The following is a 17,435-nucleotide window of genomic DNA, read 5'->3' as shown; positions in this document are numbered from 1 at the left end:
CACTGTGTTTATTTCATTGCTAAAAAAAACCTGTTTGTTTACTAGCAGCTTGCTCTGTATGAAATGATCGGGACTATAATCATGACAATGTAACCATAGAATGTGTTGAATTTAAAAGGGGAAAATATCAAGATCTAATCACTTTTCTTCAACTGAAAAAAAGGAAATTATAAAGAACAATTATGTACAATGTACTCTGTACTAGAGTCCCTTCTTGAAACCGATCGCAAGTCTTGGTTCAACTTTGGTCGGAACAATGAAGTCAGAAATATGTGTGTGGTCACAGTGCCAAAATGCGGCCCAGCATGCCATAACCTTCTTAGGATAGTATTTGTAAATCTTTTTAAAAAAATGCATGTTTATAGCACAGCAAAGGAATGATTATGAATGTCAAATGGTACAAACTTGTATATAAAGACTGCACGAAACTATACCAGAAAATGTGAAAAGCCATGATATCATGTGTACTTGTTAGATGTTTCAAAATTATTGTTACAAATTACAATTTCAGGGGATTCAACACAAACATTGTTTTTTTTTAAAACACGTTTCATGTACATGTAATATCTGAAATAAAAAGAAACACGTATGATGGAATACAAAATAAAACCCTCATGATTGATTTAAAGGCACTGTCTGAACTCTGTCATTCTGAGAAATTAATTTACAAATTTCTTCACAAACTTTATTAAAAATAAATTTAAATAAGCAGCATATCTTTTTGAGTACTTTTGAATAACCACAAGAATCATCTGAAAAAGTCACCAAATTTCCTCGCTGTCTTCACTACTCAATTTAAATCAGGTGAGAATGTCAAAAAAAGCGAATCGATACTGGACAGCTTTTGTATCACGGACAAGAACCAGTGCTCGCTGACCTTGAGGGCGCTCTTCAAGAAGTTGCAGCAGTCCCAGCATGCAACAGTAGCCCACCGCTCGGCCACTGCCAGTGATGAATGTGTTGGCACCGTCCACGACGAAACCAATCACACGACGGCGACAGGAGTCAAACAGTTTTACATCGGGCGCCACTTCAAATTTCAGCCCAGCCTTAACACTTTTAATCTCTCTAGGATTATCAGCCACACTTGGGCCACTTTTCCCCTTCTTGTTCTTCTTTTTGGACCTCTTTGGGAGTTTAAACTCTTTGTGGATTGGTTCCATGGGGCAGTGCATCTGGTTGGATTCAAATGACGCGATGTCTTCTTCGCTTGGGAGGCAAATCATCGCAAATGGATGTGGCACTCCACGGTTGGCCATGCTCAACTTGACACCAACAAGCATCCTGTCTGTATCTTGACCTAGGTCAGCAACAATCTTATTTATTTCCTCATGCTGTCCTGTATGGGATTCCTTACTCTCTAAATTTCGCATTTGAGGAGCTGCATGCCCATTTGAGGCCACCGTAGTGTCCATCTTGACATGAGTGATGTCACTTTCAGGAGCGATGTCTACAGGGACAATCTGATTGGTCCCCTTAGCAGATTTAGGGATCTGAGGAGGCTTCTGATTTGCTGTCAAGGTTTTGCTAAGTGTTTCCAGCTTGGATCTCTCTCGAAGCACAAAGAATGCTTGGTTCTTGTCACCTTCTTCAGAGAGCATTGTTTCTTCTGCCTGAGACTCAGCAACAGCATCATCCTCATCTTCTTCCGTTTCTAGTTTCTTTGCATCCCTCCATTCTTCCAGAAGCTTCTTCCAAGCACACCTAAAAGGTGAGACGACTCCAAGTTTTCCATAGTTAGGCCTCTTGGCAGGTGGCCACCTCTTGAATTTCTTGGTCTGCTCTTCCTCCACCTTGTCTGCCCATGCCTCTCCTGCTGCTGTGTCCGGATACCCCTCCGGGAAGTGTGGGACCCCCTGTTGGAGGTGGCAGGAGCGGGATTCCTGAAGCCCTGCCGCTCGGCAGCCCCTCAGGACCAGTGCAATCCAGAAGTCCATCCCCCAGCCGCTCGGCAGGATGACATCCCAGCCGCTACCAAAGCCTGCTGCACCACCTCGCTTTGTTCGACTGGATGCGGTAACCGTGCCAACATTGCTTGGCTGGATTCCAGGTTGCTGGAGAAGCAGAACCGGGACGCGCGAATCCTGGCGACCTAGACTCATCTCCTGGCCTGGAACGATGAGCTTGGAGCGCATCTTGTTAAGTTTGTGGGTGGGTATCTTGGTTGAGGTGACAGACTCCCGCATTGACTGCTCCCAGAGGGGTGACACTGGTGCTGCTCTTGGGAAGTGACGTACAACTTCAGGTGGTGGTTGATCTGAAAACAATTGAAAAAATTATCCTTTGTTCATTTGATAAGCTGTAATTCACATGGAAGGAGGTCTGTACCATTTCAAACAATACAAACAAAGTGGTCATTCTAGAAAAGGCTTTTTTCTTTCCCGCTTCACTGAAAATGACAAGAAAGGAACAAGAGAAGCCATCTAAACGAGGTATCTAAACATACCAGTTGGTTCCAACTCGTCAGAATCTGTCATTATCTTAGTTCTCTTGATGGGCAGGAGATTGCGTGGGTCTCGTACCGTCAACGAGAGAATGCAGCGCGGGAGAAGATCAGTAACTGCCCTAACTCCACCCAGGGTCTTCCAGATGGACGACTGCTCCTGCCAGGCTTGCAAACAATGTGGATCCTGTAATTAAAAAAACCCAATGTAACATGCACACATTATCAGCCAATCACAGTATTACAGGTGCTATGCCATTACACCTGTTCATCAGCCCCCCATATCAATCATGATTAATTTACAAGATCCCACTGCAAGGTACATATAATGGGTCAATCAAACTTATATCCATCCATCCTCTTATCCTCACAGGTGTCCATTTTCTTTTCAGTGTGCAGGGAAGCAATTTGCCTTAAGAACACAACCTTTATTTAACCCTTGTTTTGTTTGATCAGTCACAGACAGTCAAAAATTCAATCCCTTTCCCCTGCCATGCCTTTTACACAGACTAGTCATCAACAGTCGGATCATATTTCAATAGGCACTGTGACTAGTCAAAGGTTATCAACAGACAAAAGCAGGTGACTGGTAGTCACAGCCGGATTATCAATCTCCTACAGTCAAAGCATAGCTATATCAGGATTTATAACAATCACAGCCAGTCAATCCTGCTTTATGAAGGCAGGGAGCACTTAAAAAAACAGTCACTTTTTTATTTTGACTGCTGGGCTGGCCTTGTTGAAATTGCCAGCCAGAGAGGGAGGGTTTTAAGGAAATCAATCTGTTCTATCACCCAGGACTTAGGTTGAATAATATGCATGCAGTAACCACTTGGTGCAACCTGCAGAAGGCTTGTCTTTGAGCCCTCTCTGGGATTCGAACCCAGACCCGTTGGATCAATGCATACATGTATTCAGTCTTCATGTAATTAGTTACAGACATTAAACGCTGCATGTCAGGGCACAGCTGCATTAACCAGTTAACACCTGATGACCAGATCATTTAGCTCTATCAACACATCTCAATGCTCTGCAATTATACTCACTGCGTAATAATCTTCCCACCAAAGCCTGTCTTGCTTTGAGCCTGATGCCTCGCCCTGCACCTCTGCCATCTTCAGGGCATGGAGGAGCACTGGGTGTGCCAGCGGACCCTGAAGGCGAAATCTCAGAGGACTATCGTCGAGCTGTCTCACAGTGACTCTGCCGTTAGCTTCTGCAATAAAGGAATGCATGTTGAAAGTGGCTTTTCACGAATTTGAGATTAGTACTTGGGGTGGACTTTTCGATCTGCTGGGAAAGTGGGACGCAAAGTTCCTTTCTGCTTAAAAACCAGTAAAACTCCCAGACACAGATTAGTCAGGGCCCAAGAATATGCCATATATCAGCATTGGAAAGGAGTGGAACCTGCGTCACAATTTGAATATGGAAGCAAATTTCTTAAATTAGAAAAGTTTAAGCACCATTCTTACCACTGTTCCTGTTTTCAGCCACAGTTGCTGCTGTAACCTCCTGGAGTAGCAGGGCAGCACACGATGGGTGAGCCCACAGCCAGAGCTGTCGCATTGCACCCTCCTCAAACTTCTCCCCCGGACTTGTTGATGACGCTTTATCCTCTACCCGTGTTGGACCTCCTCTCCCTACTTTAGGGGCGGAGTCTGCAGAAGTGGCATGGGCTCTCCAGAGGAAATTGACAGGTCCAATAGCGCCCTCAGGGAAGCGATCCATGCGATAAAACATCGCTTCACCGTGGCGCTGGCCGGTGAGAAAAGAGGCAGCAGCACAGGTCAAACCTACCAACGAGATTTTAAATGAATTATTAAAGTAACACATTTTGCCGACGAACACAATATTTCCAATAATGTTTTTACAAAGTTCAACCAGTGTCATCGTTTGCTTCATCTCCTGCCAGGGATCTATGACACACGTACCTGTGGTGGGACTGGTGAGGTGGGACAGCGCCCTCAATGTCAATCCTTGAGGACCGACTATCTCGATGACTCGCAGGTAGGAGACATCTTGGAGAAGGCAGTGTTTGGCCATAGCCCTGAATGAACAAAAAGAAAATCATTTTTAATTGTTTGGTACCTGTAAGGCTGAGTACTTTTAAGGCTTAGTACCTATAACGTTTAGCACCTGCAAGTTGCTCTAACACCCTTGTCTGAGGGATATGCAGGGCCAGCTCAAAGCCCACTACTCAGCCACCTTGAACCACTTAGTACCTATAAGGCTTAGTACTTACAAATATTAGTACCTACAAGGCTTAAAGGGAATATACATCATTTGCTGTAATTTTCAGAAACGGATGGAATTGGGGGGTTGGAAATATAAAGCAAATATAGTTACACTGACTTTTTGGAGGTTTTGGGTTCGAAAGTGCTATAAAAACCAAGAAAAACGATCATTTTCCTGTAGTCTGGTCCCCTGACTCCATATAAGAAGAAACAGAGCAGTTTACATACATTGGGGAATTGTAAGGTCAGGGAACCAGTCTAGCTGGCTCGTACCCGTTCATAGGTTTGTAATCGATTGCAAACAAGTGCAATGGTCAATTGGGGCCAGTATTTGAAAAAAAAAGCCAGTTGTTTCCAACGCTGATCGGCCGATCAGCGTTGGAAATTGATACAAAAATACCACTTTTCTTGAAAATGACAGTATACCAGGTGCCATAATTTTACAGGATGCTTTAGACTGTCATTTACCAACATCCTATTAAGGTATTTCGCAAAAACTTGGTAGTTTTATTTTTCGATGTTTGCAAATGTTGTATATTCCCTTTAATACCTTTACAACTAAGTACCTATGAGACTTAGTACCTATGAAGCTTACTACCCACAAGGCTAATTAGTACCTATAAGGCTTAGTACCTGTAAGTTGCTCTGACACTCTTGTCTGAAGGATGCAGGGGCAGCTTACAGCCCCATTGCTCAACCATTTTGAACCGCTTGGCGTGCCAGACATGCGTCTCCAGCCATGCATGGCCGGCCTGTCTGCGCTGGTACTCTTGCTTCAGGTTACCAGGCCGGCGCCGGTGCCGACGCGATCGCTTCGCTGGGGGTGGGTCTTCATCAGCCCCGCCTTCTTTGCCCGGTGCAGATTTCTTCTTGCTCATGCATTTTTGCATCTTTGAAAAGAAATACAACAATTTAGCTTCACTCTGTTCCTCACTATCACAATGTACAGCTGTGATAAATTGTGGTGTTGAAATACAGTCAAATGCCACCAACATGCTACCACATAACTTTGGTACAATTTTGGATATCCTTGTTAATTCTAAAGTTAATGTTTAGGGTTATCAGGTATGCATGGATTTTTATATTATGAGCGTGATAATCTATTTTTCTCATATGAAGTAGGGTTAGGGTAAATGTACCAATAGTTGGAAGTTGTAAGCCCAGCTCATAGCAAATTATTGACGTCACAGCAAGTTTTCGCAATGCGAATTTGCAAAAGTTGAACACATTTCAACTCTGGATGGTGAATTTCACGGTGACTGTTTTGTGACGTCAAATTTGATTTGCATTTTCATTTGAGTTAGTACACAAAATCACTCTAACTCACTGTTCTTTCTTCGGAATCTCTCAATCTCTTAGGCAGACGTCTCAGATCATGGCTCATGGCGCGCCGTCTCATGTGACGTGGTAGCTTCTGGAAGGTTCTGCGCATGCCTCCCATGGTCATGATGGCCTCCGTCATGGTCTTGAGCTCAGCGGCCCGGGCACCCGCAAACTCAGCCACATTGATAGCTGAGTGTGAACAACGAAAAGCATTGAACAGATTGAATACATTGTAATTGAATACATTGTAACTGTGCTAAATTCAGTTTCCCTTTTAAAAATATTTCATTACTTGATAAAACGTCATTAATTTTTTTAACGCGCTGGTCCTTATTTTTATCCCTTAGTGCCTTACACGTTGTTACGATTTCGTGGTGGAAATATCATTCTTCGACGTCACTTTGCCTTTGCAGCAGTGGAATGGAAACCAGACCATGGACAATGGACAGAGTACCATTAAAGATTTATGTTAAAATATAGACGGTACCTTTTGGCAGACACGGTCATGACGGTGAGGGGAAATTTGCAAGTTGAGGAAAACGTGAAATTTTATTAAAAATCAATATAAAACTTGCCCCAAGAGACCAAGACACAACAGTTTTTCAATCCTCATTTCTATACAACTCAGCAAAAAGTCCTAAAGTACCGATGAACTAGCCTGATAACTTGTGCCCAACTTAACCGCCTTTTTATCATTTGATTTTTGAACATGGTCTGGCACGCGACCAACATGACCAAGTTGTCACAAGTAATACAAATTACAATGACATAATTCACACTTACCCCTGGGGTTGTTGGCCAAAATGTCCCCCTCATCCCTTTCAGCTGGGCCCTCCTGCCTGTCCATAACTTATTTCTCGTTCATTCAGACAAAATCAGAGCATCAAAGAAATCTTGAATCGCCGGCCTGACCCTGTTGAGTGAACCATGGAGGAAGGAATATCACCCGATCAATGGCACATTGATGCAATCATTTAATATCAACGACAATCGGTCGCTTTCATATTCAGCTGAACATTTATTCAAAAAAATAGTTCTTGTAGTAGTTGTACAAGTTCAGTCTGACCTTTGGTAAGGCAATTTTTAAGACACAAAAAGTTGCAAGAAGGGAAAAAACGATATCTTCCTCAGGACTCCAAACTGGCGCCGGCTAACCCATCTAATTTCACGAAAGAGAAAAATCACATGTGCACCATAAATCTAAGTGAGCGCCCTCATGCGTCAGTCTTTGCCAGTTCAACGCGCCCAACCATAATGTGCGGGTGCATAATCACGTCGAGTGACTGGCCAAAAGCATTACCCAAAAGAAAGAGCCCCCCCCCCCCCCCCGGCCTAGCTCCATTGGACTCTAGTTTTTACAATAATTATTTAGCATCACACTTTCTGAAGTCCTATGTTACATCTTAATCTCCTTTATTTCCAAGTTTTATGTTACACATGTAGGCATTACACGATACGTTTACTGTTGGCAAAAGTTAAAAAACAAACACAATTTGATATATATATAGCAATATTTCAATGACTGCAGCAGGTGTTATGCAGCAGGTGTTTTCGGGGCGTGCTTTGTTATTGTAATTAACTTGAGTGTCAATTAATGGACACACCAAAGGTTAATTACTCATGCCCACCCAAGCGATACAAAACCACTACATGTACCCTCTTTCGAAATCTGCCTTTAACGCATAATTCAAATAAGTCAAAATGACATAGAAATTATAGAACCAAGTGCTTAATTCTTTATTTACATGAACACATTTTTACTAATGATTGCTGCATATTCCTTGGAGAGTATTTATTTTTTTACTGAGTGCAGGGGTGGATCTAGCTTTCAGGAAATGGGAGGGTTGATATGAAGGAAATCTAGAAGCTTTTTCCTGCATTCTAAGGCAGTTTGAGAATAAATTTAGGAACTTTAGCATTCCATTTATTATTTTGGCCAAATTTTACCAGCAATAACATGAGTCAGTGGTTCCCCCTAGAACCGCTACTGCAGTGCATGGTTACTTTCCAAATGAGGTCAATCAATCTACCTAAATAATTATTAAATCCAACAACCTTTTTTTTCTGAAAAAAAAACCAACATCCATTTTCCAAATTCATGGCTTTGCTCCAACAACATTATACATGATTACAGCACACACATCGAGTGCTAGACCCAGTTGAGAATTTAAGTACATAAAGATTTTCACTGGTTCTACATACTGTTAGCAGGAGACCATAAAGAAACAGTTTGATGAAAACATGTAAAAAGTCCAACCCAATTGTTTTTTTTTAAACAGTACTACTACAGTTTTAAAACTTGTACTACATGTACCACAAGGAGTTTTTGAAGATTTTTTGTTTGAAATCCATAAATAAGTTCATGCAATGTAGCCTAACGAAAGTATTTTTGAAATACACAGGCTTGACAATCTTCTTCTCAGATTCAATATGAATATTTTAAATAATCTCAAAGAAGAATTCGAGGCATTTTATACCACTGCAATCAAATGTGATTTGAAACAGTAGAAGTTAGTTGAACTGTTTATATATTGGGCCAGATTTCATACTTAAAGACCATTAAAAAAATCGTAAAAACAAACATTGCACATTTCCATCGTTTTGCAAAGAAAATGGCTCACTTAAAAAGAGATTGACTTGTCTTAATTTTAATACATTTTGTACTTTATAGTCGTTATCATAAATTAAACTACAGCAGCATGTTACTGTGTTACAGCTATTCTTTAGGTATACAATCTTAGTAAAGATGCACATCCCAAATACAGCTTGGCTGTTTACCTGTAAATATGAACTTGTCTATCTTGGAAGGAAATTTTGCGGATGAAAAAAATTAACACCTGAATAGTTCAAGCTGTCTCCCGACTTTGTCTTTTTTTTTTTAAAACGAAGCCATTACCTTCCGTGTAGTTTTCTGTTTTTTCTTCCTTAGTAGCTGCCACATGTGGGCCTTCTACCCAAGCATTTTGAAAAATAATGATCACAATATCTACATTGCAGAATCTTTTGTTTTTCAATTATCTGGTAAAGAAAACATTTGTCTTTGAAGCGACTATGTACGGAAAGCATAGGTGAATTTTACATTTGAGTCTTTCATTACGTTTAACATATTCACAGTTATCAGATCTTTTGTCAAATTGGCACGGCTTGGATATGGCAAAATCATTCTCACCGGCTAAACTGGCACCGAGTATATTTAATGCATAATTATTATGCATTAAAAATAATAACAACATGGTGAAAATACAAATTGTGGCATACACGACAAATACAAAATATTATGTATACAGATAACGGGTACATGCAAACAGGCCAGTGGGTTACGAGCTCACTTCTAGACTGGTTATCGCCTTCTCTAGATAGCATTTTCAAATGTTCATAAGTGAAACGGGGAACCAGTGAAATGTCATTGTCCTTCACTCTCCCTTGGTACTAGGCGATAAAGCGCCCTCTATACAGCTCACGCAGATCGTCTGTAAGAAGATTTAAGTTTATAGCTTAGTATTTCATAAGTTGTCTTCATGGAGTACTGCCAACAACACAGTAGTACGAGTGAAGTATGTCACAGTTAAACGTTCATCATCGATGAATTCCTTTGAAAACTATACACAAATATTCCTGTATCTCTCAGTCATCTCGGTATTAACCAGTCCACGCTGGGATTGTTTTAACAAGAATGTAACGTTTACTTTTCACTCGACCTCAAGCCAGGCGGGACGAAGCCAACCATCGGGCAGCACACTTATATTTCCGGCCTCGCTTGCTGCAAGTGGGTCGCTGACAGATGTTTCCGGCCTCGCTCCAGGCGTGTTTATCCGTCATCCGTTACGAATATCGCAAAACTTTTGCGGGTATACACGTCATCCGACGCAAACTGGTTAAGGAATCTGCAGCATAAGATTCTATCCTGACATATAAACTTGCAAGGAACCATCCCTCAACATAATACAGTCTTCACTTCACAGAAGGAGCCTTAATTCTGTCTCAGAATCGTTTTCTCTGAGTCTGTGGATGAGATGTTTCAGAAAGCTTTGCTCAAACGTCTTCAGCGCTCTTCAGAATGAGAATTGCGTTGTAGATCTTGAGCGCTGGCCCGAGTTTGATCGTCATGATCTTGACAATGTCTGTCTGGGTAAGGAGTAGGAAGGCCTCGCCATCAATTTGCTGAAATAAAAAGAAGCAATTTTATATTTACTGTTTTGTCACTCTAAGTTACAAGTGATTTTGTTTTTTTTCCTCAAAGTTATAAATCATAGTTTGATTCGAATTCAAGTTAATTGAGTTGAAATGGTAATCTTAGCCACAAGTGCTTTTTCTTGCATTTACTGGAGCAGGCACTGTATTCGTGAAAATGTAAGACGCCAATTGTACATTTTTTCTAGAAAACACATTTATTCCACAATTTTTGTATTATTTTTTTTAATATATCAATAAATCTGAAAATCGAAAGAAAATGAAATAAAAAAATCGTCCCATTCGGATTTTGCATTTTTCTCCACGTGACTTCAGCCTGTGCCCAGGCCAGTTCCGCATCATTTTGCCAGAACGCCTCACAATTGACAATTCTAAACTGGCTATTTCTTTAATTCCACTCCCTCCCTCACTCACTTCATCGGCAAACTTGGATGCGTGCTCCCCGCACCCCGGCAGCTTCTTGACAAAGTCAGCCACCTCCTCGGTAGACCACTTGGCCACGGCGCTGCGAGACAGGTCGGCCAGGCCGGGCAAGAGCTTGGAGTGTTGCTCCCAGCATAAGGGCAGGTCCTTGGCCGGGTTGGGTGACATAGCAGACATGAAGACGGACTGGTGCAGCTGATGATGGAGGTTATTGGTCTTGGATGACTCTGAAAAGAGGTGGGGTGTTGGGGGTTCAAAGCAGAGATTGAACAAAAATTAGGCGAATCCTGTTTCTTGAACTGTTACTGCTTGACATATTTACATTTTTTTTTTATCAAAGTAGGTGATTTTATTTAATTTTTGGGGGGGATACTTTTTTTGACTTACTTTCATCTTTGTCCTGGTGGGATTTCTTCTTCTTCTTTTGGAGCAAGATAAGGGGTGTGCCTTTATGTCTGTATGAAAGGGGGGAAGAAAAATCTCTGGATAAACCAGTTCGGTATTCCAACTGGGCATGTGCCCATCAAGATTTGCCGATTTTTCTAACGGGATAAAAATTTCATCCTATGCGCGTTAAAACATAGCAGGGTACCAGCAAAATTGAAGAGATCATCGTGTTCTGAAGTACAACATTTTTCAAAAAACCTTTGTTCAGCAAAGTGTTTTAGGTTTCTTTGTGTGGCCAAAGTTTTTTTGATTGCAGGAAAAATATTGCACAGAATGCAGATCTGGTTACCACGTCCCCCATAGCCTTGTGTGCATTTATCTGCCACCGTTATCCCCGAGATAAAAAATTGTCGAATCTTGCTGTGCACCGCACTATTTTGGAATACCGAACAGGCTTATTAAGTCCAATATGAAAAGAATGTTGTAGCCACATTGTTTGTTTGATGATGCAGTCAAATGTCATTGGCAGATCTACAGATGAATGGTTTGTTCATCTCACACAGCTCTAAATTTTAATATACACATCATGTATATCGACCATTACTTTATAAGGCCAAAAAAATAAGTCGGTCTCTGGTCAGCGCGCGCATCGATTTTAATCATGCGCGTCGAAATTTTTTTTCTCCAAAATGTTCCGCGGTAGCTCCAACAGCGCCCTCTATTTCCGCACCTCCTCAATTTTTTTAACCAAAGAGCACCAAGGAATGGGAAATTGCACCAAGGCAAATGATCTAAAGCACCAAGGCAAATTATGGAGGACACCAATGTACATGAGGACACCAAAAAAGCAAAATAGTACCCACCTTGTCTGTACAATCCAAGCTTGAAAAAAAAAAAAAAAAAGCCGCGTGGCCGCGTCAACTCCGGAACTTTGGTCTGACCAGAGACCGAATATTTTTTTTTTGGCCTAACTTTGGAATTATAGCCTTTACTCAAAATGCCAACTGAAAATACATTTTGTAAGACTGAGCACACTTCAAATTACTTTCGTTTGCCCCTCCCAAGTGCCAGGGGTAGCGGTGGGCGTCCGGGGCCCCTGGGGCTTGGCGATGGTGAAGGGGTTGCTGACTTGCTGTCACCGTTCACTATGTTCAGGTTCTTCTCATTAAGAGGGCAGCCTGACAGCTTGTGGTGGCCTGAGTATTTGCCCGTCACGTGGCCGGAGCCGTCGCAGCCTGGGGTCGGGCATTTCCTGAGAGAGAAAGAAAAAAAAAAAAAGACGATAATTTTTGAGATAAAATATTACATTCATGAGTACTTACCCCTGAGTATTATGTTATCCACTGATGCATGCCGTACAATACATCATAATGCAAATCACCTAAAGCAACCAGCACACTGAGACGTGTACAATTTGGTCCCGAGGGACCCACATTTGCAAGATTTGGACCCTTTACTCTCAAGACTCTTCTACCAAAAAATGACTAGTAACAAAGCAACCCAGGAAGGTGATTCTGCACAGGTGGGTGGGGTCAGGGAAAAGGGCGGGGTCAGGTGGGTGGGGTCAGGAAAAAGGGTGGGGTCAAGAGGGTGGGGTCAGGAGCGCGGGGAGGGACTCCTGTAATTTGCATACACAATGACCAACCAATTAGTAATCTCGTTATCCGGTATCCACCGACTTACTTTATTTCAGGTGATTCAATTGGGGACTTCTTCCCGTCCTTGGATAGTGACTTGGAGCCGGAGTATAGCCGGTCAATTATGGGCGATTCCTTGGCCATGTTGAGGAGGGAGTAGGGACATCCAAAGGCACTGCAATGACAATCAAACACGCCACCGTTTAGAAATGATCCAAATTAGAGTTTCTGAAACTCCAGAAAATCTTTCGGGAAGAAAAAACAAACACACGATCAAGACTTACCTGTGATGCCCAGTGTACTTGGCCCCTTTGATATGACCCACTCCATTGCAGCCTGGTGTTGGGCAGCTGGCTGGCCTGAAATACACACCCAAAAAATACAAATAAGTGGTGAAAATCAAAAACTAAGAATAATCTTGGTCAAAATGACAGTAGAAATCACGGCTTATCAATACAATATTGGGCTTAAACTTAAGGAGGAAGACACATGAAGAAATGTTCCGTTTGAATGTGCAGTAATAGTCTGGAGAAACCAACAGACAATACTGATAAACTTACGAATTGTTATCATGTCAATCACAAGTTACGGGATGAACAAGAACTTAGGAATGCCGTTATTTATCTTCATCAATTTGAATAGCTCATCACTTCGACTGAGATTCAACTCCCAACATGACTAATTTAGAAAAAAAAATGAGGAAACTCCAAACCACACAAGACTTTGTACAGTATTTTTCAATTTGTAATGTCATTCATGAGAAGTACAAAACGAGGAAATCAGCAGATCCGAGGAATAGTTGCATGCCTGTGTAATGTAGCTTAAGATGGACTTGTGATGACTTGTGATGGACTTGTGATGGACTTGTGATGACTCATGATGACTTGTGATGACTTGTGATGACTTGATTACAACTGACAAATTGTCAACCCTGACGGGATTCAACATCAGCTCCAGAAGGTGGAAACCAGATGTGACATCAAGCTCTTGGGACAATCAAAGAAGAAAGAATGCTTACCCTTGGTTTGAGACCAGCTGGGAGGGGCGTATGGGTGGCACCAGTGCGTGCACCGTCTTATTACACCAACCCACTGGGTGTAAATCAGGACTGTCATCATCCAACATGAAGTCGTAGTCGTCCGTCCAGCCGTCAAAGTGTATCCTGAGCCGGTGACCGTCGATCTCAGCTACAGAGGCGGCACGGATGAGGGATGGGTTGCGCACGTCTACCGATTCCAGACGCATGCCGATTTCAAAACCGACCGGCGGCCGCTGTGAATAAAACATTAATACGGTTTGTATACAGACTCTGTTCATGAACAGTAGATGATAACATACTGGTTCGTGCAGGGATGGCGTGAAGTTCGCAGGAGGGATTTTATTCTAAATGTGCATTAACCCGTAGCATCTTCACGTGAGTGTCAGGCGCCGTCTACAATGTGTTCAAATGCCCCTCCCAGTGGCTTCCTTGTACTTTCTCTTTGAAACCACTGTGAGGGTATTCGTGCAAGGAGTCTATAGCACCTTGTATGAATTTCTCAAAGTGCTTCAAAGTTATTACCCCTGTTTTAGGCTATAAGATCAATTTTTAAGCAGCAGTTTGAGATCGGTGACAGATTTGATGAGAATAAGTCAATGTGCTGTTTACTTACCGGTTTGAATGCTCTGGTTGGCACGGCAACAGACTTGGTTCTTGCTAAGTAGTCGGCCCATGTGAAGTTAGCTATGTCTTCATAGTCTGTGAAGTACAAAGAAGCTTAAAAGTTAGATTCTGATTTTTTCAACTGTCATAGTTATAAACAAATTGCAGCGGGTCCCTTATTGTTATTGTGACTCAATCACATGTCGTCCAATCTCAAGTCTAAAAACGAGCACTTTAAATTTCAAATGAACTGTGATGAAGGTATTCCTTATTCATGGTTCATCCTGTTACTTGTAACTTGGCTTATGACCGACTTGTGATTGACTTGTGACATGTGTGATTGGCCTATGACCAACTTGTGATTGACATGCGACTAACTTGTGACTGACTTGAGATTGACGTATGACTGACATGTGCTTGACTTGCGACTGACTTGAGATTGACAAGTGATTAACATGTGATTGACTTATGATTTGACTTGTCGCTGGACTTGTGATTTGACTGGTTACTAGAACATCTAACTTTTGATAGACTTGACGACGACTACGGACTTGTAATCACATCCTCAAAATCCCCTATTTTCATTTTGAAATGAAAATCACGTCCCCAGGATTCAGTGTCATGATGCTTCCCCAACAGGACATTCTTATACGAAATTCAATTTAAAAGTTTGGCCTTGAAACTGGACCTCCAAACTCAAAAAAAAAAAACGTTACCGTTTGGCGGTGACAAGATTTTCCCGTTCTCTTCGCACCACCCAACAGGATGGATGTAAGGTGAGGACGAGTCGCACCAGTAATCATACATGTCCTCCCAGGCATCGAAATGGATCAGGAAACGACTCTCCATGATGTCTGTCACCGTGGCAACGCAGATGAGGGAAGGATTCTTCTTGTCGATAGCCTCGAGTTTCATTCCTTTGCGGAATCCCTGCGGGGTCAGGCAGTCCTAAGAAAGAAAACCGAGAAAGATTTTCAGTGACAAATTTTCCTTCCTCTATGGAATCTTTTCCAGGTAAAAATTCCAGTAGAAACAAGTTTAGTTGGTTCAACTAGTTTCAACTGATAAAGGTGAACTACAAATTGGTGATTGGTTTGACTGGTTTTGAACTGGTATAACTAGGTATTGAACCAGTTTAAACAGTTCAAAACTAGTCAAAACCAGTTTAAACCAGTCACCAGTTTCCAGTTGAACTGGTTTCATCCGGAATTTTCAACTGGGTTGTCAGGTACAAGTACACATATGTACCAATTATATAAAACTGAATGAGTGAAGATTTGAGGAATCGATTTCTTACATTTTCGTAGCTTTTGAAGAGCGTCTTTGGGGCGGCTTGGGACTTGGTCATCTTCAAGTAGGAGCTCCAGCTGAAATTGTCAGCGTTGAAGCCTGCCAGAAAGAAAGACATACATCGTACATACATTCCCGGTTATTTCAAAGTATTTGCTGCCACAATGTATCAGTATTAAACCAATACTAAGGTGAATATTTACTCAGTGAAAAAGGTAATAATAATAATAATAATAATAATGGAGTCTTATATAGCGCACATATCTACCAACAATTATGTACTCAAGGCGCTGGAAATTATGTCAATTATTAAAGAAAGGTAAATAAAGTTTATGAGAAATATGAGACCCATTATGTAGCACCTTATAATGGTTTACATGGTGCTGCGGCGCATATTGCAGCCACTGCCAGAAACACCGGGGCAAGCCCCTTCTCTCAGCAATAAGTGTTACTGGGTTCTTTAATGTGCATTACACAACACACGGGACCTACGGCTTTACGTCCCATCTGAAGGACGAAGCAATAATGGTTAAGTGCCTTGCTCAAGAGCACAAGCACCATGCTCCAACGGCCAGGATTCGAACCCATGTACCACGGCACACGAGTCGAACACCGTAACCATTGGACCACAGCACCCCATAAACATACTATACTACTATAATCATACATGATCAAAGGGGATGCATGTGATTCACTTCATTTCTGTGTTGACAAAGTCTTGGAGATCCCACTACGTTAAGGTTCGATCAAAGAAAGCTTGCATACTAGCACAACACACACTGTACACATTATCCATTCCCAAATATAAACCACAAGTCAACTTAATGCAAAAGAAACACAAAATAATATTGCACATAACAACGTACGCTAACCAAACTTCAGACATACAACTGGCATCAAAATAAAAAGAATGCAAAATTGCAACATAAATACACATACCATAGCACAGTACAAGACAAAATGCAAATCAGAGATTCCTGCTTGGGCTGTCCCAAAAATACTGAATATTCAAATATTCGATCAACCGAATACTCAAATAGCCATTGTTTATCGGCGGTGACAGCAACTTTTTTGTTGACGGCGGTTCATTGCTGCTTTTAGCAGGCTAAAGCCCTTGGCAGTTATAAATTACTGCGAAAATATTGCAGCTGCCCATAATGTCGATCGTTGCGTGCAAATCTTACCCGGTGCACTTTGCATGCAACATTTGACAGGCACGGAACACAGCTGCAGCTGGTGTGTCAACTTGATCGGCGAGTTTCTACTATTCAGTCAAGAACAGTTTCAAATAGACTAAATTATTCGAACATTGACAGCCCTAATTCCTGCAAGTAATATTTCTACCAAATGAACAGCAACGAAAATACACACGGAAACATACAGACCAGTAAAATCAAACAGATTTAAGCGGCTGAAGTACAGCAAAGAAAATTCCCAAGCCTATCTATCGATGCATGCATGCGCACTTTACGATCCCAAGGCTGCAATGCAAACAAATGAACTAAACCGTCTCCATGCCAAGAATTCAAAGAAAAAAAAGCAGAGCCTTTGCTCAACTTACCTCTGCCTATTATTATCAGGCATAATTTTTTTATGGCAGGAAAAAAAAAACAGAGATAAGGTGTGTTAAAACTGCTGAGCTTTCATAGATTCCGTGCACACAAATAATTTCTGCCACTTATTGCATTTATTTACCACTGTACAGCAGGAAGCAAACTTTTAAAACTTTTTATCCGAGCGGAAATGTGCACAACGAAATCTTGTGGATTTTTGTTTTTTTTACTGAGCTGTATGATTGGATTTTAATAATACCGGAGTCTTATATAGCGCATGTATCTACCAACGATTAGGTACTCAAGGCGCTG

General features: G+C 41.6%; 2 protein-coding genes across 4 annotated transcripts in view; both read right to left on the bottom strand.

The window, feature by feature from the left end:
• Nucleotides 1-254: 254 nt before the first annotated feature.
• On the bottom strand, nucleotides 255-7,209 carry LOC119729261 (ribonucleases P/MRP protein subunit POP1-like). 2 transcript variants are annotated; one of them, XM_038201864.1, is made up of 9 exons: nucleotides 7,067-7,209; nucleotides 6,784-6,913; nucleotides 6,005-6,189; nucleotides 5,311-5,567; nucleotides 4,375-4,490; nucleotides 3,916-4,236; nucleotides 3,490-3,656; nucleotides 2,447-2,630; nucleotides 255-2,257 (listed from the first exon to the last, which is right to left on the bottom strand). In XM_038201864.1, exons 2-9 carry the CDS (start codon nucleotides 6,845-6,847, stop codon nucleotides 801-803), a joined length of 2,751 nt encoding a protein of 916 aa, XP_038057792.1. In that variant the 5' UTR covers nucleotides 6,848-6,913; nucleotides 7,067-7,209; the 3' UTR covers nucleotides 255-800. The 2 variants fall into 2 exon arrangements, with proteins under 2 accessions (XP_038057792.1, XP_038057791.1); XM_038201863.1 differs by having other exon boundaries at nucleotides 3,490-3,659; nucleotides 7,067-7,208.
• Nucleotides 7,210-9,481: 2,272 nt separating this feature from the next.
• LOC119729259 (lethal(3)malignant brain tumor-like protein 4) overlaps nucleotides 9,482-17,435 on the bottom strand; it is a 29,235-nt gene continuing 21,281 nt past the window's right edge. For both annotated transcript variants that reach the window (XM_038201861.1, XM_038201860.1), the window contains exons 10-19: nucleotides 15,578-15,669; nucleotides 14,997-15,228; nucleotides 14,291-14,376; nucleotides 13,657-13,910; nucleotides 12,923-12,997; nucleotides 12,685-12,813; nucleotides 12,047-12,253; nucleotides 11,002-11,069; nucleotides 10,606-10,841; nucleotides 9,482-10,161 (exon numbers count right to left, since the gene is read on the bottom strand). In XM_038201861.1, coding sequence (XP_038057789.1) covers nucleotides 10,033-10,161; nucleotides 10,606-10,841; nucleotides 11,002-11,069; nucleotides 12,047-12,253; nucleotides 12,685-12,813; nucleotides 12,923-12,997; nucleotides 13,657-13,910; nucleotides 14,291-14,376; nucleotides 14,997-15,228; nucleotides 15,578-15,669 — 1,508 coding nt within the window. In that variant the 3' untranslated portion in view covers nucleotides 9,482-10,032. The remainder of the gene's footprint in view (nucleotides 10,162-10,605; nucleotides 10,842-11,001; nucleotides 11,070-12,046; nucleotides 12,254-12,684; nucleotides 12,814-12,922; nucleotides 12,998-13,656; nucleotides 13,911-14,290; nucleotides 14,377-14,996; nucleotides 15,229-15,577; nucleotides 15,670-17,435) is intronic.

The sequence above is a fragment of the Patiria miniata genome, unplaced genomic scaffold (assembly GCF_015706575.1).
Source record: "Patiria miniata isolate m_02_andy unplaced genomic scaffold, ASM1570657v1 HiC_scaffold_20, whole genome shotgun sequence".
In the NCBI taxonomy this organism is placed as follows: Eukaryota; Metazoa; Echinodermata; class Asteroidea; order Valvatida; family Asterinidae; genus Patiria; species Patiria miniata.
This window is presented reverse-complemented; position numbering and strand designations above follow the sequence as displayed.

Bases quoted from the DNA above. Each gene is read 5' to 3' on its own strand.
- LOC119729261 (XM_038201863.1), bottom strand. From the start codon at position 6,847: ATGGACAGGCAGGAGGGCCCAGCTGAAAGGGATGAGGGGGACATTTTG. The intron at 6,190-6,783 runs GTAAGTGTGAAT...GTTCACACTCAG, and splicing joins TTTGGCCAACAACCCCAGGG to CTATCAATGTGGCTGAGTTT. The intron at 5,568-6,004 runs GTGAGTTAGAGT...TTCTTTTCAAAG, and splicing joins GAGATTCCGAAGAAAGAACA to ATGCAAAAATGCATGAGCAA.